Source organism: Ricinus communis, chromosome 9 (genome assembly GCF_019578655.1).
Source record: "Ricinus communis isolate WT05 ecotype wild-type chromosome 9, ASM1957865v1, whole genome shotgun sequence".
Taxonomy (NCBI): Eukaryota; Viridiplantae; Streptophyta; class Magnoliopsida; order Malpighiales; family Euphorbiaceae; genus Ricinus; species Ricinus communis.
This window is the reverse complement of record NC_063264.1, coordinates 3259785-3283560: the sequence shown is the minus strand read 5'-3', so window position 1 is coordinate 3283560 and position 23776 is coordinate 3259785. Positions and strand designations below refer to the sequence as shown.

Genomic DNA, 23776 nt, shown 5'->3' with positions numbered 1-23776 from the left:
TAAGTTGGAGTGACATTATCTTTCTTTTTATTTTATTTTAGTTTATTGATAAATGTATTTAAGATTTAATATTTTATTATACTTGTCTTTTGAAAGTTTAATATTTGATTATTTTTTAGGATAATTAAATCCCGGCTGCTACCAACTGGATCATTTGAATTTAAAATAGTGATATTATTTTTTTAATTTCATGGATTTACATTTATAATCCATTCAAGGTTTTCATTTTGTAAGTCAGATAAAAAAGAGGTAATTATGTTTTAAGTGTTGATATATAATTATATATAAAAATAGAGTTATAATAAATAAAATGTGCATGATATACATATATATATATATTATTGTTGCAACTTGCCAAGTTGTTCTAACTTTATCATCTCTTTGACTTGATCCAGTGCCTAACAGCAAACAACTTTAGTTACTATGAGATTTTGAAATTTATTAGATTTAAAATCTATAAAATTGTATTAGCTTGGATTAAACATAAAAATAATAAATTTAATAAAATTTAAAAATAATTTAAAAATAAAATATATATTTTTCATTCCAATATTGGAATAAATTTATTATACTAATTTAGTTTTATGTATTTATTATCTATATTGAGGCTGATATAAATTTCTAATTAAAAAATAAATGCAAAAATAGTAAAAATATCAACTGAAAATGTGATACAAAATATATGAAAAATTATTCATTATTAAATTATGTCTATAAAACATCATCAGTTTTAAAAAGTAATTAATTATTGTAAGTAACAACTTAGGAAGCTATGACTGTATTATGGCAAGTTTTATTGTATATTCTCCTCGGTCATCGTTAAGTTTAGTCAATATTAATTAAAATATTAATTTTTGTCCGACGATAGGAACAAACATATTGACTTTAATATATTTTCTCAGTATTGTTAATACTTGTAGATCAAACATGAACACTAATATATAAAAGTGCTCTAAATTCTTAGTAAGCCTCAAACCCTAAACCTAAATTCTTTGTAAAAACTATATAAACGTAATATGTTAATCGTTTTATTAGTATCTGGTATGGTTGAATCTCAAAGTTGAGGACCAATTCTTTAAGATTTTGAACATGAACCACAATACTAAGCATAGCAATCTGCCATGGAAGGAGTAGCATCACTTTAATTTATTGATATTGAAAATATGATTTAAAGTATCAATACTTGAAGTAGTTACTGTAATAAAAGAATTTTATATAATTTTTATTTTTATTTTTTTCCATATATTTCATGTTTTAGATTAATAAATTTCATGTCATTGTCAGTTCTAATTCATTTCAAAGTTATGGGTTTGGCTTGATCATATCAGCTTGACGTAATATTATTTATTTAGATACAAAATTACTATCATAACTTGATAAGCAATTAAGATTTTGTTACCATTTAGATGTTTCGGGGTGCCGTGACACTTAAGCTTTGCTTTATTATTGGTTCGTGGAAGATTGCCAATTCATTGAACTATTAAGAGATAAGATTAAGGTAAGCCAAATTGATTAGTGGGTATTCAGTTTTACAACTATTTTATTTCAGTTCAAGTAGGATAGAACGCCTTCAGAATTTGCAGGGAAATTGATCTATGAACATCAAGTTTCTGTTAGATTTGTATATTGGTAACTGTTCAATTATGAGTTATTATTTGCTTAATGATGTAGTGCAAGTCTGTTAATCGTGGATGTGATCAGTGTTACAAGCGATGGTCCTGATCAAGACATATTGATAAGATCAGAACAATAAGACAAAGAAAACCTAAGATTCTTGTTCTTAAACTACTGAATTTTTAAGTCTTAAGAATGTGCACATATTGATTTCACATGATAGTCTATCTTCAAACTAGAAGGGATTATTATGCTAATATAATACAAGAAAGAAAAGCCAAGGATAGGAACAAACTTCGACGCAACATAATCTTGATCTTGTCTCTTCCTTTTGATGTCTCACTCCCCTTCCTAGACACAGTTGATTCAGGAGAAGCAATTTCATAAGAAGGCGGCTCTGTTGCTGCATTTTTAGTGCTATTGTCCCCAGATGAGTTTAAAGAAACCTGCATCTCCTGCGGAGGAGACACAGTTGTATCAGCATTTTTGCTTGAAGGTGGCTGTGTTGCCACAGTAGTAGAGCTATTCTTTCCAGTTGAGTTTATAGAAAATTGCATCTCGTTTGGTGGAGATACAGGCATATCTTCAGGAGGCAGAGAAGGTAGATTGGTTTGATTTGTACTGTTGGGTGGAAACATAATTGGCATCGGAGCTACAACTGCATAAACAAGAAATCATAAAACATAAAATAGAACTTGACAACGAGAGAGGCTAACAATTTAGTAATACCTTGGCAAAGAGTCAAAGGAGGCAAATGTATGAAACAGTTTGACAAGGGCAATGAAATTGGGGTGTTTAGAAGAGGAAAAGATGATGCTAGCAACAAGCATAAACAATTATACCCAGCTCGTACAACTTTATTCAGAACTTCGCAGCACGTACCATCAATAGAAAAAGAGCTATTTCTTTGAATCAAACATAGCCCCAGGTCAATTCCCTGAATGGAGCAAACCTGGCTTTGGCTTTCTGTTGTAGGAGCTAGAACACTGATCACGAAAATGAAGATCCAAATAAACTTGAAAGGAAGCAGTTTTCTTGAACCCATGATTGCAGAGCTTGAATGTTTTGTCACGATCAGTAATACATGTGCCAACTGTAGGACTAGTTAGCATGTTCTAACTTACTCGTATCATCCCAATTGAACCTTCTCAGGTTTTTCCATTTCCTTTTTATTTTTTTCTTTGCCCTTTACTTGTTAGTTTTGTCAAAGTTCAGAATAGGAAAAAAGACAATTGCAGTTTAGTCTTATACTTAATTAATTAGATCATTAGTTATATTTCAGCTACTGGTATATCAGTATCACATCATCTTAATTAAACAAATAGGATCAATCACACATATTGTGAAGAGTCATGAAACCACAGAAGCATAATTCACAACTTTTTATGACAGGAAAACCAGGAGGTCTTTATTTGATGAGAGGGGAAATGGATATTTGCATGAGCATGGCATGAAATTAAAAGAAACAAAAAGGTCCTCTGTTCTAATTTGCTATCATGTAGAAATTTTATTTTAAAATGATGGGTTATGACTTAGAAGGGATTATACAATTAATTAACTATTATTAATTAAATCTGGGGAGGCTATAAAAGTTTACTGGTACGTTATTAATTAGCATTAAAAGTTCTAATCTTTCAGGAAGAAAGCTTTATTAAACAAAATAAGCAAATCATTACGTTCACTAATACGTGAAAATTATACAGATATGATTTAATTCAATAAATAATCTCCCAATAAGGCCCTCAATCGTGTCAATAATTATCCAAAAAAAAATAGTAATCACACACCAAAAGAATAATTCTAATGAAAAGTTACATATGTAAGTCTAGTAATATTTCAAAACTAAAAATCCTATTGCAAATAGCAGAACAGAAGGTGAAATGCTGTAAGAAGGGATTGCAGCTGATGGAGGAGTCAAAACCGGGCGACTTCCAGTAGTTGAAGTTGGGGCACCAGTATCTACCGTTGGTGATGATGGAGTCAGGACTGGTGTTGTGCTGGATTCTGGCGGACTAGTTGATGGTGTTGGTTCAGGAACAACTGAAGCTGCTTAACGATTACAATTTTAGTATTAGCACTAGTATTGGCATTAAGAGGATCATTATATTTGTACCATGAAAGTGTACAATTGAAGCATGCTGATTACCTTTAGGACTAGCAGATGGAGAAATTCGAGGAGATGGAGTCGGTCCGAGTGAGGCAGGACCTGCAAGTACTAGCTTATCAGCATACAGTAAAATCATATGAAAGAAAAGATGGTAAAAAGGGCCTCAAGACTATCATGATAAGTTCAACGTTAATTATACCTGGAGCAGGAAGTGGCGAACCAGAGGCTACAAAACAAGAAAGATTTAAATCAGTACCTTAAATATATATGTTTATTTTGATATAACATTCTAATGATGAGGATTTGTAAGAGATTCTTCACCTTTGCATTGAACTGGGACGCCAGCCATGTTACAGGCACGAGGGAGAGAGATGGCTAAGGTTCTATTGATAGGAATTTGGAAAGGAACACTTCCAGTTACAATAAGGCACAGACAGTCCATGCCATTCCCTGTGAGGTTCTTAAGTGAACTGCAGCAGTCTGAAGTTGGGGAAGTACCATTTGCCGTGCTATTTGTAAGGAAACTCATACAAGGAGTGAAGACAGAAAGCAACGAAGGCGTACATGGGGTATTGATCTGGCCATGAGCAGGAAAAATCAGAAATATTAAAGCTACTGCTAGAGCTGGTATCATTCTTGAAAAGGGCACAAAAAGGTCCATATGGGCTTTCAAAGAATGAGTTGAGAGTATTAGAAGAGAAAATTGGAGATGATTGGTTCTTGAGGTTTGGTGTGATTGGTAGGGGAAAAAGATTAGTGAATTTATAGCTGGAGTTTACGTATTGAAGTGGAGGGAAAGAGATCAGGTAGGTTTATTGGTTTTGAAGCTCAACTACCATAACCAACTTGTAACTAATGAAATTTTTTTGAGTTAGCCACCTGGTTTATCTTCTGGACCCTGTTTTGACTTGGCATTTCGGCTCACCTGGTGGCCCTTGATTAGGCCTACTCTTTTTTTCTCTTCTACCCTTGTTAAAGGTCAAATGCAATTTTCTATCTTCTCAAAAGGTAGAAAAAAAGATGATTATAGCCAATAAGGGTCACTAAAACAAATTTCTTGACCTTGTACATCAATTGGAAGCAATTCTCCATTCCCCTTAAGTTTCAAGTGGTTAAGGCATTCCAGAAGGAGAAAAATTAAAAAACAGATGCCCATATCAGAAAAGCTAATACATTTTTATAAGTAATTGATATTTCAACTTCTCCTTCAGTCATATCTCATCCAATCAAAGGCCTAACTAAACCCTAATAGGTTATTATCAGAGTATGTTGTTGTGAGAAAATATAACCACCGGTTAATTCAATTGGCAGAAAAATTTACTATCTATTCTATCATTCCGAATTTATTCTTGGCGGTCAGCACCCAAAATAATAATTTCTGAATATATAAGGGGCTAAATATTGGATGTATTTGGACTCACATGAACATACAAATTAGTTCCAACATCACCTAATTTTTTATTTATAACAAAACATATTCTTTTGTCGAGATGCCCATTTTCATTAAACTTTTAACAGCCCCCATTTCTAGAAATTGAAATTCCATATAAAATGATGCGATAAATATAGTAGTTAGGTTATCCGACTGCTCGCCATCCATTATATCCAATCTAAGGCTGCTGCACAGAATCATTTCAAGCAGCATATTGCGAATGCATGATAACACTAATTGTGCAATGCATCTTTAAACTCATAACACCTTCTTAAATTAATCGCAAATCTTACCTCATGTTGCCTCTTCTACTTCACCAATGTGTAACATGAAGAGTTTACTATTCAAATAAACTGCTGAGAAAACTTGGCAATATAAATTAGTCCCTGAGAAAACTCAACACTCAAATAAGAACATTCTTTTACTAAATAATCCTGCACTAATCTGAAACTTCAGTATCTTTTCCAAGAATCAAACTATACTAGCCAACATGGCCTCAAGGGGACGTGGCCATGTTGATGGCATGTGCCGTGGCTCAATCTGGCTGCACTATGGCCTAGCTCCATGCGTAAACTATGCTACTGGAAGCTCATCAACCCCGTCTTCTTCATGCTGCTCGCGGTTGGCTAGCGTTGTCCAATCACAGCCGCGATGCCTCCGCACAGTACTAAATGGTGGTGGCGGCGCATCATTGGGCGTTACTATTTACCAGACACTCGCTTTAGCAGTTCCAGGTGCTTGCAATGTGCAAACCTCTCCTGTTAGCAAGTGCAATAGTAATGCTAGACTCCATTTCATAAATTTTTCCCCATTAAATAGATTTTATCAGGATTTTGTACATTATATTATAAGTATAATCTTACTGGTTATAAATAATCTGCGAATGTGTTTTGATCTATCACAGAGCTTGAAGTCTAATGCTCTTCCAATGGCTTTAACGTCGATATGACTCTTCAGCTGGTTCTCTTTGCAATGTTCACGGCATCATGTGGCTCAACTTTTAGCAGCTTCTTCTGAGTTCTACTTGGGGTGTCTTTGAGCTTCTACGTACCTATATATATCTACTATTTGAGATCTTATTTGTGTGGCGTGTTTGGTTTAATGTATTATTATTAAGTCTAAAAGAGCTTGCATTGTTATTTTCTTAGTATTCTGTAAGTGATTGATGTTGCTTAAAGTGTTCCTAGTCTTGCTTCACTATATTAGTATAATAAAATGCAAGCTTCAAGTTTGGGTTATTATGTTCTTTCTTGGTGTTGCCCCCAGTGGCTGATCCCAAAACTCCATATCTATCATTAGATACAATATTTAAGAGTCCACTTAGAACATGCTTAAAATTTTACTGCAGAGTTAAATAAAATGTCTTTTATAACTTCAAATTTACTCATTTTGGATATTTAAAGCCACTCTAGTCCTGCCAATATACAGAGTATCATTAGCTTTTGAGTTTTCAGATGAATTTCAATATTAATGAGGTTTAAAATTGAGCTGAAAACACTTTTTTTTTTCCTCTCTTGCACTGGGTTTCAAAATGCAAGCTTTCAGTGCACAGTGGTGATCTTGAAAGAAAGAGAAGATAAATAAAGAAAGCTGAGGCTGACAATTATGGTTCGTCAAAACTTTGTTTCCGAATTATATTCGCTACCCAATTTAAGAGTCCTAATTTTGAATTTTCTCATTACTTATTTATCAATATTAATAAGACATTATTAATCAAAAAAATAAAAATTAATAAGACATTATTGAATCAAAAAATAAAAACTAATAAGATATTATCACTTTAAAAAGTAAATTTAATAGAATAATTATCTTTTAATGGCAGCTTATCAGCCTTAATAATGTGTATATATATATATATATATATATATATATATATATATATATATATATATATATATATATATATATATAATATCCCTACTAAAGCCACACACATGGGAATGTCTCCCACAGACCTAGCCCTTGCCCGATCAGAATGCCTGACACTGTTATAGCAAGGTCTAATTGAACCCACTACTTCACCAAAAAGGAGCCGAGAGCTGTTCATGGCATAATCCTCATGCTGTAAACTCAAAGTATGGACAGATCCTCAAGTTAAGACACAAGCGACCTCTTGCCACGGGGGTCTTTCTACTCTTTTGGATCTTTAGATAGCTGAGTTAGCTCTTTTGGATTACACCAGAAACAGATCGTAGCAACTATTAGAACATTGTCATTGGATCAAGAGAAGAGAAAAGAGGAAGTTAGAAAGCCATGAGAAAAGGGAGTATAGAAGAGAGGGAAGCTTACTTAGAGAAACTTGCTTGGATTTTATTACCAAAGACTTCTCCTTATATAGAGTGGAGAGTCGGTACAATCATTCAAAAGTTAGTGGATATCCCACTAATACTAACAAACAAAAGTTAGTGGATATTCCACTAAGGCTAACAATAATACACCACAACTATAGCCGACTATGGCGGCCCACTACTATCACCAATAATACACTCCACTTACTGAGTGGATAATAATACATAATAAAGACAAACACAATAATACAGAAGAGTAGTCCAAACACAATAATACAGAAGAGTGGCCGACAGTTGCATGTGATCAGAAGACGTCATCATATAAGTCATTATCCATTGGCTGGGAGTCTTGCATGAGAGCTTCTTGCTGTGCCCTGGTTAAGGTAGGGTCATCTAGTGGAGTTAGAAAATCAGAGGAGCAGAAATGTTCAATGGATTGTCCAGTTAATTGATGTCCATTGAATGTACATACTAATGGTGTTGAGACATTAGTCATCCTTGATTCATTTCTGTATTGCAGGGCCTGTTTTAGGTCTTTTGTGATTGCTGGTGAAGCAAGATGTAGAGGGTTATTAAGTGTTCTCCAATGGTAACAGATATTCTGGGTTGCATATGTATTTTCTGTCAATCGGATATAAGGCCTGTGTAATATAAAAATAGCATGGTATTCCGAAGCTTTGGAAATGTTGTCTGAGAATAACCGATGCTCATGGATAAGTTTCAGGAGCTCTCCTGTCCATTGATATGGCGTTTTGAACCAGGTAAGGAATCTCCATGGATATGACCCTGAGTTTGCTTCATTGTTGAAGAAGTGTAAAAGATTCATAATGGGTACTTCTATAGCATGATGGCAGACTGTAGATAGGCACCATAGAAACCATAACTCACTTTCATGCTTTGGATGTTCAGGAGATAAGTGATAAATCAGACATCAAGGGTAGTATGGAAAGAAGAAGTTGGGTTGTATTGGGAGTGAGAAGGTTTGTTGAAAAGTTGCCAAATAATGGAACATCATGTTCCGGGCAAAGTCAGTGACTTGTTTGGTTGTGAGGTTGTTGGGAAGATCTGGTGGTGAAGGAGGTTGCAGGTTGGTTTTGGAAGATGAAGAAGCCATAAAGATTATGGGAAGATTTATTGTAGAAGTGAGAAGGACTATAGGTTGATTCTGAGGTTTGGAAAGTCTGGATAAGAAATCCGGGATTAGGTTTCTTATCCCTTTTATATGCTCAACCTTAAAGTCATACCTGCTGAACCATGATTTTAATCGCAATAATTGGGGCTCAGGCAAGGTCTTCTGGTTGGATTCAAGAATCTTTGGGAAGGAAGAGTTGTCCATCCGAACCAGGAAATGCTGTCCAATCAGGAAGAATTCAAACTTTTTTATCCCGTACTTGACCGCCAAATTTTCCTTGTAGGTCGTGTGATAATGTTTTTCTGAAGAGGAAAACTGACCCGATGCATATCCACATAATTGTTCCTTGTCGTGGAGCTTTTCTAGGAGGATGGCCCCCCATGCATAGTCAGATGCATCTGTTTGGAGAATAAGTTCTCCTGCTGATGGGATTGTAAGAGGTGGCGGATTGTGAGCCAGCTCTTTTAATTTTTTGATAGCTGTTGTTTGTTCCGCTCCCCATGGAGGAGGGTTCTTCTTGAGCATCTTTGAGAGGTGGCACGTGTAACTAGACAGGTGTGGAATGGCCTCTCGAACATAGTTCAGAATTCCAAGGAACTGTTGAATTTGTTTTACTGATAAATTCCCTTCTGGAAAATTATCAAGTTCCTTTGTCAGGTGGGGACCATATGTGTACTGGCCATTCTTGAAATGCATTCCGAGAAATTCAATTTCTCGTTGGCCAATAGTGCTCTTCTTTTCTAACGATAACGCCATATTTACCGGATGATGGCGAGGCTAACGATTGGTGATGGTCCTCTGCTTCCGAGAATAGAAGGATGTCGTCGATGTAGATTTAAGAAGAGTAAAGGATAGGCCCAAAAATCTCAATCATTGTCTTCTTGAATTGAGATGGGGCCGTCTTGAGCCCAAAGGGCATAACAATGCACTGGTATTGGGCATTAGGGATACAAAATGCGATCTTGTATCTCTGGATACCGAGTTGCCAAAAGCCCGCCTTTAGGTCAAATTTGGAATAGTATTGGGCCTTTTGGATGTGGACCTTGAGATTTGAGATCAGGAGAGGAAATTTGTTGTCTTGAAGGAAATGGTTTAAGGGCTTGTAGTCTATGACAAGCCTCTTCTTTCCTCGGATCCTTTCAGACCTTTTTTCCACATAAAAGGCTTGGCAAGCCCATTGTGAAATAGTGGGTTCAATTAGACCTTCGTCGTATTACGATCGGGCAAGGGCTAGGTCTGTGGGAGACATTCCCATGTGTGTGGCTTTAGTAGGGTTAATGTCTTCATTAAGTTTGAAGGGGAGGCTGATATAGAATTGTGAATTTTTCCACAGAGGAAGAGGATGTTGAAAATGTGAATGAGATTCCGGACAGAACTGGAGGAATTTTTCTGTGTATGGAAGGAATGGTGGAATAGTATCCGTCATAGAAAACAGATTTGAAGTTTCAGTGTATGGCCGAAACTGTCTCTTGAACTTTATGCCAATTGGAAGAATTTGGAGCTTTTGAGCTTGGTGATAAACATCAAATCCTATCAGGATATCCTTGTTTGGAAGATCTGAACTAATGATGTGCGTCCATACAACGCAATCAGGAAAGAACTATATTCCGATCTTCTGTCTTGTGATCAGAGTGGTTTTGAAGGTTTGACCATTGGCTGCCCTGAAGAACTGATCATGAGGCTTCCAATACTCTGATGGGAGAACCATTGGGTTCATCATGCTTCTTTGTGCTCCAGTGTCAAAGAAAGCTATTACTGGTACAGGCTTGGAGTATTTTGATGATAGTATCTGTATGGGAATATATGGGACTGAAGGAGGTTTTGTAGTAAATTGAAAAGTTTCAGGAGGTGGAAAAGAAACAAACAAAGAAGACAGTAGGGTTGGAGAGAGAGGATATTGTATTACATCTTCCAGAATACTCTCCTGACTTTCTTCATGCAGACCAATCATCAAGATTGGTATTTCACTATCGTCTGAGTCTGAAGAAGATTCTTGTGTGGACTCTGTAGAGTCTGAGAATTCTATTTCTAACCCAAATAAACTTTCTGGGGTAAGATCTTCTTGCTCTGAAAGTAGAGATTCTATCTCCTCTTCAAAAGAGTCTGCAAGAGATAAAGACATGCTGACTTGTTGAATCATCCTTGCTGACTTTTCTGGATTCCTAGGACAATTTTTTGCATAGTGTCCCTTCCTTTTGCAGATGAAACATCTGTCAGACTTGTACCCCTGGTTCCGTTTTTTACGGAAGTATTTGAATCTCTTTGGGTTCTTTTTCCTGAACTTCTTATTGCTGCGCGTGTATTCCTGGAAATGATGTCCAGATTTCTTCTTATGATTTGTACAAACGCAGTTGGCGGCTTTGCACTTAATCTTGAGGTGGTTCTTGTTGCAAACCTTTTGGACTATCAAGTCCCTTTGAGATAACCTTTTGAATAACTCTTGTTGATCACACAGTCTCTTAATGGAAGAGAGTGTGAATTGCAATTCGCCAAGTGTAATAGAGGTGGTAGTCTCTTTGTAGCCCGCAATCATATTGTTAACCTCAGGTTGTATTTCATCTGGCAGAGAGGTGATGAAGGTATATTTTAGTGTATCGTCACCATCATGTCCTCCAATGACATAGTAGAGCTTGGACATAGCCGAATAGTGCTTTTCCAGATTCTTTATCTTTAATGAACAGCATTTTCGATTAAAGAACTCTTGTTTCTGTTGTCTTATGACAAGGTCATAACTTCCAAGGAACTGGTTATGGAGGATCGTTACTGCTGCTGATGGAGTTGGCAGAGTGACAAATTGAAGCCTAGTGTATTTGGTGAAACCAATCTCTTAAGCCTTAGGTAAACCTTGTGACAAATTCGGCAAGGACTTTTTTGAGTGTGGCCCTTCAAGGGTCATCCGAAGATCAATCCATGCCAAAAATTCGGAAAGCTTATCCTTCCATTTTGATAGTGGTAAGTCATCAAAAGTGAACCAAGGTCCTGTGCTAGTTGTTTTTGACCTTGGGTTTGGAGCTCCAGTGGGAGCAAAAAATGACTGAGCATCCTCATCTTCAGGTTCCACTATTTCGGGTGGGATCGATGGCGAAGTGTTCATGAGGATCTCGGTGATGTCCGCCATCTCCGAATTATCCTCAAGAGGATTCGAATCATACTGGTCGATGAGAGATTGCTCTGGAAGTTTGTCTTTAGAGGCTAGAGGAGGAGAGGTTTTCTTTTGCTGGGTTTCTGAGTTTTTTGGGTAAAGGTGAGAGAATGTGCCAAAGGGCTGATAAAGGGTTTCTTGTGGTTGTTCTGGTTGTGAAAGAAAAGGGAAAGAAGAAAAGTACGAAGGAGCAATAGCCGATGAGGTTGAAGCTGCTGATATGAAAGTTGGGATTGCAGCAGACTGGTTTTTCCGGAGATCATTTTCAATTTGATCTATCTGCTTCTTCAGCCGGGAAATCTCATTTTGCTTTTGCATAAAAGAGGGGGTGATCGGCTGAGGTATCCGGAGTTCTTTGTCCAAAGCTTGATACTTTGCTGTCAAGGATGAGTACAGTTGTAGGACTTCTTGTGAAAAAGTATCTAGCTTGTGGTCTATGTTTTGAACCAAGTGTAGTGCTTGATCCAATTTTCCATCTATCTTCTTCAAATAAGTGTTTTGGACAATAGAATTAGATGTTTGCCAGTTGAGTACTTCTTCAGGGGGTGTCAGCGGTTCTAAGTTTCCAGAGGGTGAGATCCGTGTAGGAAGGATTTCAGATCTTTTGTTCTCTGTTTTTCCCAAGGGAGGGAAATCCTCTGGTTGTAACATGAAACATTCTTGAACCAAGGGTTGTCGTCGGTGTGAGGAGATGAAGTAGGTCCAAAAGTTCGTGGCATTGTTATACCTGGCCCAACGTTTTGTACCTCATGTACTAAACTGGATGGGTACCGGGTTTCCAGCCTATAAACCTTTGGATTTGACTGAATCTCCGTTCTGCAAGCTGCAGAAGGGGGTTTGCCATATTCAATGTTGATTTGTGCCATAATTTCCTTGAACTCATCATAAGAAACGTCAATGACCTTTTCCTTCTTTGGCGAAACTCAATTGCCTCATCGAACATTGGCGTTGGCTTTTTATTTTTCCTCCCGGGAACCATCCGGATCCGATCATCGCTTAGGATGAATCGAACAAGAAGTATCCAGAGACATCTTCTTTGGATTCTTCTGTGGATGCTGAAAGCAGGGTTCAGCATAATCCATATCATCATTACATAGGCATTCTGGCTTGCATATTTCTGGGGCTACATCCGAGACAAAGTGTCATCTGACTTGTGCAGCATAGATCTGGTTGCCAGATGCTTGAAAGGAGTGAATAGGGATCTTTTCCCTAGGTCGTGATACATGTTGTATCATTGATGCTTGGAAAATTGATGGTCTTTGAGGAAGATTCTCGATTCTTGTAAAAGCCGTCTTATGATCTCATCCTTTTCTTTGAATAAAGAGGGGATCTGTGGCTTGTACTGGTTTTATTTATTGTAATGTATATATTTAATGCAGATAAGAATTAAGAGAAACAATTTGTGATGAATTGCCTAATCAATCCACACAGTAACAACAATGATAATAATAATAATAAACTTCAAAACAGTATATTAATTGAGTAGAAACTTGTTTTTTGTAGCCGGCCCAAGCCCGACCCGTTCCGTTAAACTATGGTCCTTTGTTTTTTTTTTTTTTTTTTTTTCTTTTTCTTTTTGAGGCGACTATGGTCCTTTGTTAATATTCATCTTTCAGGTTCCAAAATGAACTGAAACTTCAATTTCGCGCCTCTCTTTCTCTCAGAGTTCGCAGAATAAGAAAAAAGAAAGAGTTGAACTTAATCACTACAATGGAAGATTTCAATAATCTCACCGGAGAAAACGATGATGAATCAGAAGAATTAGTACAAGAAAGAAAAGGCAGTGTTTTCTTGCAGCTAAAACCTTACTGCTTAGAGCTTCTAGAACTTGTTCAAAACCCTAAAAAGGACTCCTCTGCAATCCCTTCTCTGCTCCGCTTCCTTCAATCCTCTCCCTCTGTTTCTCTCCAACCATTCTTTGAGTAAGTCTATTTTTTTTTTATCTCTTTCAATTTGTCTCAGTTGAAATTTCTTTTAAAAAAATTTTTAGAAAAAGATTTGAATTTATTGTTTATTTTGCCATAATTTTGAGCTTTTTAGGAATCATTTTATTCCATTGATGAATAAAGTAGTATAATTTTTAGTCTTTTGTCATTACTAAGAGATATCACAGTGCACTCTTTATTTATTTGCAAAGTTACTTAAAGGTTGTATTTTACTTATTTATTATTTTTCTTCAATAAGGTGGTCCATGGGTGTATATTAGTGTGTGGTTGGATTCTGTCCTCTTTTGTACAGAGCAACTCGTTAAAATGTTCATTTGAACATTGTATCCGTGATGTAGTTATTGTTTTGATTTATCTTTTTAACAAATATTCTTCTTTATACATGTTTCAGCTATACTTTGTTCCCCTTGCTGCTTCTATTGGATGCAGCAGTTGATAGCAGATCACAAAAGAAGAATGATATTGAGAAGAATGCTGCTGCCACAAATACTGTCTCAAAGTTGCCTCATAAAGTCAGCGACAGAGTGGCAGAAGCTGTCTTGCAATGTTTGGAGGAACTTCTTAAAAAGTGTAATTTAGGATCTGTGGATCAGGTGCTGGTCTAATTTTGAAATTTACTTTTTCTTGGACTGCATTTGCATTTATGTAATGTGAGTTTCTGAATTGTTTAAGTCTACTGAACTTTGTGAATTTAATGTTAAGTTAACCACTAGGTCAAAACCATAAAATCAAATGCTCTCTTATTCCGTATTTTTTAATGAGAATTGTTTCCAGTTCTGCATGAAACTTGATTTTAGCCTAGTTGACTCGAATAAATACTTAATACATAAATCTGAAAGGTTATTTGACTAGTGCATTTGTGTCTTACTGTTTCATGAAATGTGATGATGTGCTCAGATGATTGTACTGATGAAAAAACTGACTCATGCGGCTTTGCTTTCTCCCCTTGAGGCTTCTGAAGAGTTTTGTGAAGGAGTAATAAAGTGTTTTAAGGCTCTACTTTTGAGATTATGTCCATGCTCAGATGAAGCTTGCTCTTGTAGGCAAAGTCTCGGTTTGCCTGCATTGTTAAAAAGTGCAGATATGCAAATTTGTGAGACTTCAAATTCTGATGCAGAACAAGGGGAATGTTTACTTGCATTTCTCCAGTCTCAAGCTGCTGCACCTGGTGTTGGACACTGGCTATCACTTCTGCTCAAGGTACATTGTAGATGCTCTTTCCTAGTCGTTCTTTTGGTCCATGAAAATTTCTTTTCTCCAATTACTTCATAAGTTTGTTTTGTTTCTTTACTAAATCTTTCATCCTATACTCTATGGAATGAATCATGGATTTTACGCAAAGGCTGCAGATATTGAGGCCACAAGAGGACATCGAGGCAATGCGAAGATCCGTGTTGAGGCCTTTCTGACCTTACGTGTTCTTGTATCTAAGGTGATCATCTAACAACTATAGATTGCTTGAATTTGAGGGACTGAAGTTCCTCATTTGTAATAATTCATTTGTTTATTAATCTAGTGCATTACTAGCTTCTTCTTTTTCCCTTAGTACATGCTCTGCTGTTATAAGACATGCTCTAAAGTCTTTGGTTGTTTAAGTTTGAGATTATGTTAGATGGATTGAATGACCCAATTAATGTTTACCAAGACGATCAATTTTGTCGATGTCATGTAACTATGATCTAATTCCTGGGGTCACTTTATGTTAGGGTGCAATTAGAACTTTTCTGGCCTTGTCCGTTTTAAGGATGTTGCTTGACAGAATATGCTCTGGTACAGATTGAGTTTCCAACTTTCAGTGTATCTTATCATTAGATATTGTCCCTAATATATCTCAATAAGAAACAGGAGAAAAAAAAAAACTTTGATAAAAAGGGTTGGTTAAAAGCGAAAAGTAGAAAACCCTGTGGTTTCATTATTTCACAATTTTTTGTAAGTATTTTTTTTAAACAGAAAAAGGTACATGGCTCTAGTTTGTTATAAAAATAGGTGTTTCCTTGTTGAAAGAGCAGTGTTAGGAACTGTTCAGCTCCAAACCAAAGTTTTCATACGCGAACAGTACAAAAATGATGGTTGATCAAAGGCAAGATGGCTAGGTCCTTACGAATCGGAGATCTCAATGGTGAAATACCTATTTTTGACAACAAATTGTCACCACATTCCTTTTTTGAGCTAAAAATAAACACATACAAAAAACTGTCAAAAAATGAAATCACAAGATGCTTTTTTTGTATTTTTATCTAGTTAAAAATATATTAGCATGTGAATATATTTCAACTACTGTTTTCTATTGCAGACCTCTTGTTATCAGTGTGAGACATTGCTTAATTTAATAATGAAGTCACTTTATGCAGGTCGGGACTGCAGATGCATTGGCTTTCTTTCTTCCTGGCGTCATTAGTCAATTTGCTAGAGTTTTGCATGTGTCAAAAACAATGATAAGCGGGGCAGCTGGAAGTGTAGAGGCTACTGACCATGCAATTAGAGGCTTGGCCGAGTATCTTATGATAGTTCTTTGTGATGATGCTAATTTCTCTAGCCTTGATGTCTCTTCAAATGATTTGGCTGGGTTTAGTGTGAATAATAATGAATCTATCCATTCACTTCTGGATGAGCTTCGCCATTTGCCCAATAGCAATCAAGGTAAGAGAGATAAGGTGGCTGAAGAATCGAACGGTGAAGCTTTAAATATAGGTTCCCCTGCGCGCAACAAATTTGGAAAGGAAATAGGGTCCTTGCATGTGGACCGTACAAGAGATTGGATCAAGAAAACTGCAGTGCATCTGAATAAAGTTTTATCTGCTACCTTTCCACATGTATGACTTTGTACTCCATTTTGGTATTCTGCCGTAAGCTGTTTTTGAGGCTATAACATTTACATCAAAATTCATGAACGAATTCTCAAGTCTTAGTTGCTATCTCTTTCTCAAATTCTTTTTGTTAACTGTTAAATATTTTAAATTTTGGTCAGATTTGTGTTCATCCAGCAAAAAAGGTGAGAGAAGGACTGCTGGGTGCCATACAAGGACTCTTGTCAAAGTGCAGTTACACTCTAAAGGATAGCAGATTGATGCTTCTGGTAAGCTGCCAGCTCATGTTGGTACTTGTATGCAATAAACCTATCATCTTTTCAGCATTCATACGAAATCTGGGAGTGAATTTAAACATTTTTCTCCTTCATGATAATTTTGCTCTTGCTGACTAGACGGTAAAGTTTGATGTTCAACATGCATGGTATTTTTGTGGGAGAGAGAGGAGAAGGGGAGGGGGAAGTCTCATAGTAGTCTCTGGACTATGGAGTTGTCATGCTGTTGTAGGGAAAGAAGTAAGGTGTTCATGCCCAATGCAAGTTTTAGCATGATGAATTTTCAGATTTTATGATTATTATTTAGCAACTGTGAGTAGAATATCGACAATGTTGTTCCATCACAGCGTTATAGTTTCTGAGACAGGTCGTGAAATATCAGTCACAGGAGCTGGCACATGCTTCCTTTATGGCCAGAACATCACTTCATTTACAGTTGATTCATGAAAACCAATCCTGTGAGAGTTGGTTGCGGGCTCACTGCTTGAACAATTATTATCCCAATCTCACACATTACTTATGTGAGAGTTGTGGTGTTAGCCTCATTGACGTCATATCTAAAACTGTTCAATATGGATGCACGAATTGAACCTTTAAATTAAGTTAATTAAGTTATATTCCCATCCTCTCCTACCAGTGCACTAGCCAGGGTGCACTTTGCACACTAGTGAGGTCTTGTTGAGGTGATGCATTTTCTAACTGGTAATCACTGCAGGAGTGCCTATGTGTCTTGATTGTTGATGATTGCAAAGACGTGTCAACTCCAGCTCAACAGTTTCTTGAATATCTTTTCTCTTCAAGTGGCAAACATCATGTGCAACACGATATGACTGAAATATTTGGCAGGTACGTTGCTGATCTGAAGTTAGACATAGTTTTGGGCATAACTTTTGGAAGTAACTTCCTTATTATGACTTTACTTTTCTATTTAAATTTTTGAAGTCTCATTGAGAAGCTTCCAAAAGTAGTGCTGAGGAATGAGGAATCGCTCACACTCTCACATGCCCAGCAATTACTTGTGGTGATATATTATTCTGGCCCTCAGTTTGTCTTGGATCAACTTCTTTCTCCGGTATGTTGTATGCAATTTACTTTCTGCTTTTTATAGACAGAATTTTTTGAAGAATATTGTGAGAAAACTGTACTTAATGGTAAAATATAATCCTGGATACCATATTTCTTACAGAATATTATGAAATAGTTGTACTTAATGGTTAAATATAATATCATGTTTGTGATATGTGAAATCAATATGTTTAGCTTGATTTTGCTTTCTAATATATGGTGGATTAGACCTACTAGTTTTCCCATCTACCTCAAGCAGACAATTTTGACTGTTTTATAAAAGCTACCTGGGAGAGTACTTTTCTCCATTGGGCACTGTATGGTTCAAGGAAGTTTTTATCATAAGAGAGGAAAGCTTCTCATTGCTGAATGTGCTGTTTTTATGCATAGGTAACAGCTGCAAGATTCTTGGATGTTTTTGCACTCTGTCTGAGTCAGAATTCAGCGTTTACTGGTGCTCTCGACAAGCTAACTTTAGCAAGGTCACATTCTGCTGGATACCTTCCTTCCATTGCTGAGCTGAAAGCTGGTTCTCATTTTGCCAATAATTACCAGGTCATCATGGATGCTGCTCCGTCTGATATCTCAAAGTTCAGTGATGTTCAAGGAAAAAGAACCCAATACTCGTCAAAAACTGTGGAGAGTAATTATGAACTTCCTCGCATGCCCCCTTGGTTTGCTTATGTTGGCAGTCAGAAGTTATATCGGGCTCTTGCAGGAATTCTTAGACTAGTAGGTTTATCTTTAATGTCAGGTCATTTCAACTCATGGAAATTCAATTTCTTGTTTTAAAGTCCTATCGTATCTGCTTTGTACCTGAACCAAGAGTCTTGTTTCTTGCTTGTTGCTAGACTTCGGAAGCGAAGGGCATATGTCAGTTGTTACAGATATTCCACTTGATTACCTCCGTAAACTGATATCTGAGGTCCGTGCTAAGGATTACACTAAAGAGACTTGGCAGTCTTGGTATAACAGAACTGGCTCAGGACAATTACTACGGCATGCCAGCACTGCAGCATGTATCTTGAATGAGATGATATTTGGTCTATCAGACCAGTCAATTGATAGTCTCACAAAAATGTTTCACAAATCCATGGTTAAGGGTGAAGAGATTCAAGAATTTGATGCAAGAGGTGCCGGTAATCAGCCTTGCACATTTGAGTGTCCTGAGCTAACTCGATCTATTTGGAAGCTTTCACTGGAGAAGGCGTCTAGGGTTTCCTTGATTGAATGCATCGGTAGAATCTTACATGAATATCTATCATCTGAAGTGTGGGATCTTCCAATGGATCACAAACCTTCTCATGTTCAACCTGATGATGAAGTGGGAGAAATTACTTTGCACTTCTTTCATGATACTGCTATGCTACACCAGGTACTCTATTTATTTGATTTCACTAGAAGCTTATGTAGTTACTTGAATCATGCATTGTTAATTATCATTCTTCATGCGGTATTACAAAACAAGGTTCCTATGTTTTATTTCCTCCAACAGGTTATTATTGATGGAATAGGCATCTTTGCTGTGTGTCTTGGAAAAGATTTTGCTTCGAGTGGATTTCTTCACTCATCTCTTTATCTGTTGCTCGAGGGTCTTATATCCTCAAACTTCCATGTTAGAATTGCTTCTGATGCTGTCTTACACGTTCTTTCAGCTACATCTGGCTGTCAAACGGTGAGCTTCTAAAACAATTTTTTTTTTCCTACAGCATTATGTGATGATCCTTTCTAATTAATATTATGTAGGTTGGGCAATTAGTCTTGGAAAATGCGGACTACATAATTGATTCAATATGTCGGCAATTACGTCATTTGGATCTTAACCCACATGTGCCTGGTGTTCTTGCTTCCATGCTTTCTTATATTGGAGTGGCTCATAAAATAATGCCCTTGTTGGAGGAACCGGTATGGTTCTGCACTTGTTCGATTTCAGATGAATCATGAGTAATTTTATGCTCTTTTTCTAGTTCTTTAATATTTCATCATCATTAGTGAGCTTTGTTTCAAGATTTAATTTAATTTATCTTATTTCTTCAAAATAATTATAGATCTCCTCTTTCTCTTTAAGACACATTTTCTACAAAATATTTCCACCTGGTTAATTGTTCTGGTATCAATTCTTTTTTTTTTCTTCAACCTTGTTAATCTTGTTCTACTCAGCAAATTTTGCTTCTTTTTTGTGCTTTCAACTGAATTGTAATGCTTATGGATGATTATTGTAATACTGTACAGATGCGCTCTGCATCACAAGAACTCGAGATCCTTGGCAGGCATCAACACCCAGAATTAACTATTCCCTTTCTGAAGGTTGTATTAACATACTCTCTATATATGGTAGTTCTTGCACTTCTCAAATTTGCTTGTTCGCAAACTCCTAACTGTCTGCATACTGCATATCTAAAATAAACAATGAGGTCTATTGGTGTGCGTTCATGGTCTTTACTTGCTCAACATGCTTTGGGAAATGAATGATGCTTTGGAGAACTGCGTTGGAATGGAATCTGTCATGACACAAGTTTTCTTTTGCTCCTTAGATGTCCGAGTGTATCTAAGCTGGCATTTATTGCTGATGACATAACATCCTTTATTTTGACATAGGTCCTATCATATTTCAAAAACTTCTGAGAACTAATCAGGCATTTGTGATAATAACAGAGGGAGTATTTTCTTAAACAAGTCCACAAAGTAGAGAATTGACAGAAGCAGCGGTTTCTAGCTTAGGGCCATCTGTGCTAGGTCAATTGTCGTTGGTTTAGGTAGAAATACTAGTTTCAGCATGTTTAAAACTCTTGGCACATATAACTCTGTAGTTGTATGACCCCCAGTGTATTTCAATTCTTGGAATTTCTCTCTCTCGAAACCATAATAAGTGATTTACATTAAAGTCAAAGTGCAGTCAGCACCTGATTGAAGGATTCTATACTACTGTGTTTCTTGCTCTAGAGCTACTTTTTAGAAATTCATCTGTTTGGACACGGTGATATGCATCTGCCATTGTAATCTGCATCATTACATCTGCCCTAGAAGAGATTTATATCTTACAGTTGATTTTCTTAATCTTTAGGCTGTAGCTGAAATTGCCAAGGCATCAAAACGTGAGGCTTCATCATTGCTTGCTAATGCAGAATTGTATCTTAGTCATGTTAAGGCTAAAGTGGAAAAGGAAGTTAGACTGGAATCCAGACAAGGTTCACCCTCACATTCTGACAATCACACTAATATGTTGCAAATGGAATGCGGTAATTACTTGCCCTTGTTTGTAGCATTTCTGTTTATGTATTAGGATTGAAATTTTATCTAATAGTTTAGATATACAGAGGTTTTGTAGCATTACTTGACATGGGTATAAGAGGTATATTGTTTTTTTTTTTAATCTCGGGTCCTGCTTGCGGCCAGGAACTTTTCTTTTTTCTTTAATCTTTGATTAGGTTAATACTTTCATAAATGGTTGGTTTCTAGATTGAATTTCTCTTTTTAGTGCCTTTTTGGCTTATTTGAGTGGATGGCTTGTGTCCATCCCATCCTTCATCTCACCTGTTGCTTTTAGCCCATTTAGGAGTAGGCCATTCATCTGCAGACCTCTTCCTGTGTATACTGTATACTGTTATATCACAACCAAGATTATATCATTTGAATAATCACCTCTCTAACTCCATCTTGAGAAATTGTTTATTATTATTATTATTATATCTTTATTCAATTCTCTAATTCATGCTTTTTAGACGTACTTTGACATCTTATGGAAGATGGGAAATTGTTTACTTATTATGATGATGATTATATGTCGCATGTAGATCAATGGGAGAATATTTTGTTCCAGTTGAATGATTCCAGAAGATTCAGAAGAACTGTGGGATCTATTGCTGTTTCATGCTTAACAGCTGCAACCCCTCTACTGGCTTCAGTGAAGCAAGCAGCATGCCTGATAGCCCTTGATATAGTTGAGGTATCTGTCTTGCTGAAAATTCTTGAACTCCCCCAATGTGTGTGCATTGGCACCTCATGAATTTAATCTATTAAAGGTTATGTGTGAAAGATGATATGCTTGTAGTGAAGGCTGATAGCACCTCATTAACATTTTAATTGATTTGTAATTATTTTGAAGGCTGACTTCCAAACATATAACAATTATGTAAATCTCATAGCCCTTGATATAGTTGAGGTATCTGTCTTGCTGAAAATTCTTGAACTCCCCCAATGTGTGTGCATTGGCACCTCATGAATTTAATCTATTAAAGGTTATGTGTGAAAGATGATATGCTTGTAGTGAAGGCTGATAGCACCTCATTAACATTTTAATTGATTTGTAATTATTTTGAAGGCTGACTTCCAAACATATAACAATTATGTAAATCTCATAGCCATCAAGCATCACTATCATCTTGCAAAAGTTGATAATATTGATACCAAAAAATTGGAAATGCAAATTAGAAAGATGGATGGCTGCCATAGATTGTAATGATGATCATAACTTCTTCTTCTCCCTTCATATCTGAGTATGAACTATTTACATTTCACCAAATGTTTGAAAACCTTGTTAAATTCTATCGAATTACTTGCTTAGGATGGCATGACAACACTGGCCAAAGTGGAAGAAGCTCATCGGTACGAGAACCAAACTAAAGAAATGATTGAAGATGTGATTCGTTCTTACTCATTCTACCATCTTCATGACACTTTGGAGGCTGCTGAGGAAGGAAATAATGAGAACAGATTGCTTCCAGCAATGAATAAAATATGGCCTTTCCTGGTTGCCTGTATTAGAAACAAAAACCCAGTGGTACGTCCATCATTTTCTGCTTTGATTGTTCTGATTGCCAAACCCTTGTCCTGTCAGTCCTATTAATCACGATTTTGAATGGTTTAGTTGCGATTAGCTTCATTCTCAGTCCTATCAATTTATGCTTTCTGATTAGCCTGCGAAAATAATTTTTTATTTAGTATACGAGTAAAAAGGGTATGAATGTTTATTACTATTATTATTGTGATTTTTAGTATGAATAGTTTGGTGTGTTGCAACTTCATTCATTTGACAGGCTGTTAGAAGATGTCTAAGTACGGTAAGCAACGTAGTTCAAATCTGTGGAGGAGATTTCTTTTCACGTCGCTTCCACACTGATGGGACACACTTCTGGAAACTTCTTTCTACATCCCCATTTCAGAAAAGACCATTCTCTAAGGAAGAAAGGATCCCTTTGCAACTTCCTTGCAGAAGCACTCCTACTTCTCCAGAGGACTCTATGGCTGAAGTTTCAAGCCTGAAAGTCCAGGCTGCAGTGCTCAACATGATTGCTGATTTATCCAGAAACAAAAGGAGTGCTTCATCATTGGAAGCAGTCCTTAAGAAGGTTAGTGGTGTCGTTGTGGGGATAGCTTGCAGTGGTGTTGCTGGGCTGCATGAGGCTGCTGTTAATGCATTAAATGGACTTGCATCTATTGATTCTGATCTCATTTGGCTTCTACTAGCTGATGTATATTACTCTTTGAAGAAGAAAGGCCAACCTTCGCCTCCCACTTCAAGTTTCCCGCCAATGTCTCAGATTTTGCCGCCTCCACTTTCTCCAAAAGGGTACCTCTATGTACAGTCTGGAGGTCAAAGCTATGGTTTTGATATTGACTTGTCCTCTGTAGAAGCTGTGTTCAAGAAACTACATGCCCAGGTCTTTAGTAATCAAATGTATATATGAAAAGTATGTAAAAAGTTATTTGTGAAATACAATGCACTAGAAATTCAAAGAGTTGCCAAGTCATAGTGTCCTTTGATCTTCATTATAGTTTCTTTTCAGAGCAGCTTTTGTTCTTTAGTCAGGTCTGATATTTGATTAGTAGGATTTTGTAAGTCCATGCAGACTGATATCTTAAAATGATTTTGTATCAATTTCTCTTCTTCCCCTTTTTCTGGCATTCATGTTGAAATCTAGTCAGAATCAAGTTGCTGATTCGACAAAATTAGTGCAATGCTGTAAGA

The 23776-nt window shown here is 36.5% G+C and overlaps 3 protein-coding genes across 6 annotated transcripts; 1 reads left to right on the top strand and 2 right to left on the bottom strand.

Moving 5' to 3' along the window:
• Positions 1–1667: 1667 nt before the first annotated feature.
• Positions 1668–2800, bottom strand: LOC112534548. 2 transcript variants are annotated; one of them, XM_025156985.2, is made up of 2 exons: positions 2497–2800; positions 1668–2272 (listed from the first exon to the last, which is right to left on the bottom strand). In XM_025156985.2, the coding sequence occupies exons 1-2, from the start codon at positions 2657–2659 to the stop codon at positions 1863–1865; spliced, it is 573 nt and encodes a 190-aa protein (XP_025012753.1). In that variant the 5' UTR covers positions 2660–2800; the 3' UTR covers positions 1668–1862. The 2 variants fall into 2 exon arrangements, with proteins under 2 accessions (XP_025012753.1, XP_025012752.1); XM_025156984.2 differs by having other exon boundaries at positions 1669–2272; positions 2344–2800.
• A 523-nt stretch (positions 2801–3323) lies between these two features.
• On the bottom strand, positions 3324–4476 carry LOC8280890 (non-specific lipid transfer protein GPI-anchored 20). 2 transcript variants are annotated; one of them, XM_048379416.1, is made up of 4 exons: positions 4043–4476; positions 3921–3947; positions 3761–3820; positions 3324–3663 (listed from the first exon to the last, which is right to left on the bottom strand). In XM_048379416.1, the coding sequence occupies exons 1-4, from the start codon at positions 4380–4382 to the stop codon at positions 3440–3442; spliced, it is 651 nt and encodes a 216-aa protein (XP_048235373.1). In that variant the 5' UTR covers positions 4383–4476; the 3' UTR covers positions 3324–3439. The 2 variants fall into 2 exon arrangements, with proteins under 2 accessions (XP_048235373.1, XP_015573472.1); XM_015717986.3 differs by having other exon boundaries at positions 3324–3660; positions 4043–4474.
• An 8585-nt stretch (positions 4477–13061) lies between these two features.
• LOC8280892 lies at positions 13062–23699 on the top strand. Of its 2 annotated transcripts, XM_048379786.1 has the most exons (17): positions 13062–13637; positions 14053–14254; positions 14559–14861; positions 15004–15093; positions 16013–16474; positions 16630–16737; positions 17459–17589; positions 17686–17815; positions 18199–18562; positions 18660–19183; positions 19304–19483; positions 19555–19713; positions 20041–20115; positions 20873–21047; positions 21603–21754; positions 22373–22588; positions 22845–23699. In XM_048379786.1, the coding sequence occupies exons 1-17, from the start codon at positions 13426–13428 to the stop codon at positions 23493–23495; spliced, it is 4134 nt and encodes a 1377-aa protein (XP_048235743.1). In that variant the 5' UTR covers positions 13062–13425; the 3' UTR covers positions 23496–23699. The 2 variants fall into 2 exon arrangements, with proteins under 2 accessions (XP_048235743.1, XP_048235744.1); XM_048379787.1 differs by lacking the exon at positions 13062–13637 and having other exon boundaries at positions 14114–14254; positions 15011–15093.
• The last annotated feature ends 77 nt before the right edge of the window (positions 23700–23776 follow it).

What these genes read in the sequence shown, in the direction of transcription:
- LOC112534548 (XM_025156984.2), bottom strand. Translation starts at nt 2,659, where the DNA reads ATGGGTTCAAGAAAACTGCTTCCTTTCAAGTTTATTTGGATCTTCATT. An exon ending in TCCTTTGACTCTTTGCCAAG is followed by an intron (nt 2,273 to 2,343) that starts GTATTACTAAAT and finishes TTGTTTATGCAG; the next exon opens with TTGTAGCTCCGATGCCAATT.
- LOC8280890 (XM_048379416.1), bottom strand. Translation starts at nt 4,382, where the DNA reads ATGGACCTTTTTGTGCCCTTTTCAAGAATGATACCAGCTCTAGCAGTA. An exon ending in TTCGCCACTTCCTGCTCCAG is followed by an intron (nt 3,821 to 3,920) that starts GTATAATTAACG and finishes TAGTACTTGCAG; the next exon opens with GTCCTGCCTCACTCGGACCG. An exon ending in TCCATCTGCTAGTCCTAAAG is followed by an intron (nt 3,664 to 3,760) that starts GTAATCAGCATG and finishes GTAATCGTTAAG; the next exon opens with CAGCTTCAGTTGTTCCTGAA.
- LOC8280892 (XM_048379786.1), top strand. Translation starts at nt 13,426, where the DNA reads ATGGAAGATTTCAATAATCTCACCGGAGAAAACGATGATGAATCAGAA. An exon ending in GGCTATCACTTCTGCTCAAG is followed by an intron (nt 14,862 to 15,003) that starts GTACATTGTAGA and finishes TTTTACGCAAAG; the next exon opens with GCTGCAGATATTGAGGCCAC. An exon ending in TACGTGTTCTTGTATCTAAG is followed by an intron (nt 15,094 to 16,012) that starts GTGATCATCTAA and finishes CACTTTATGCAG; the next exon opens with GTCGGGACTGCAGATGCATT.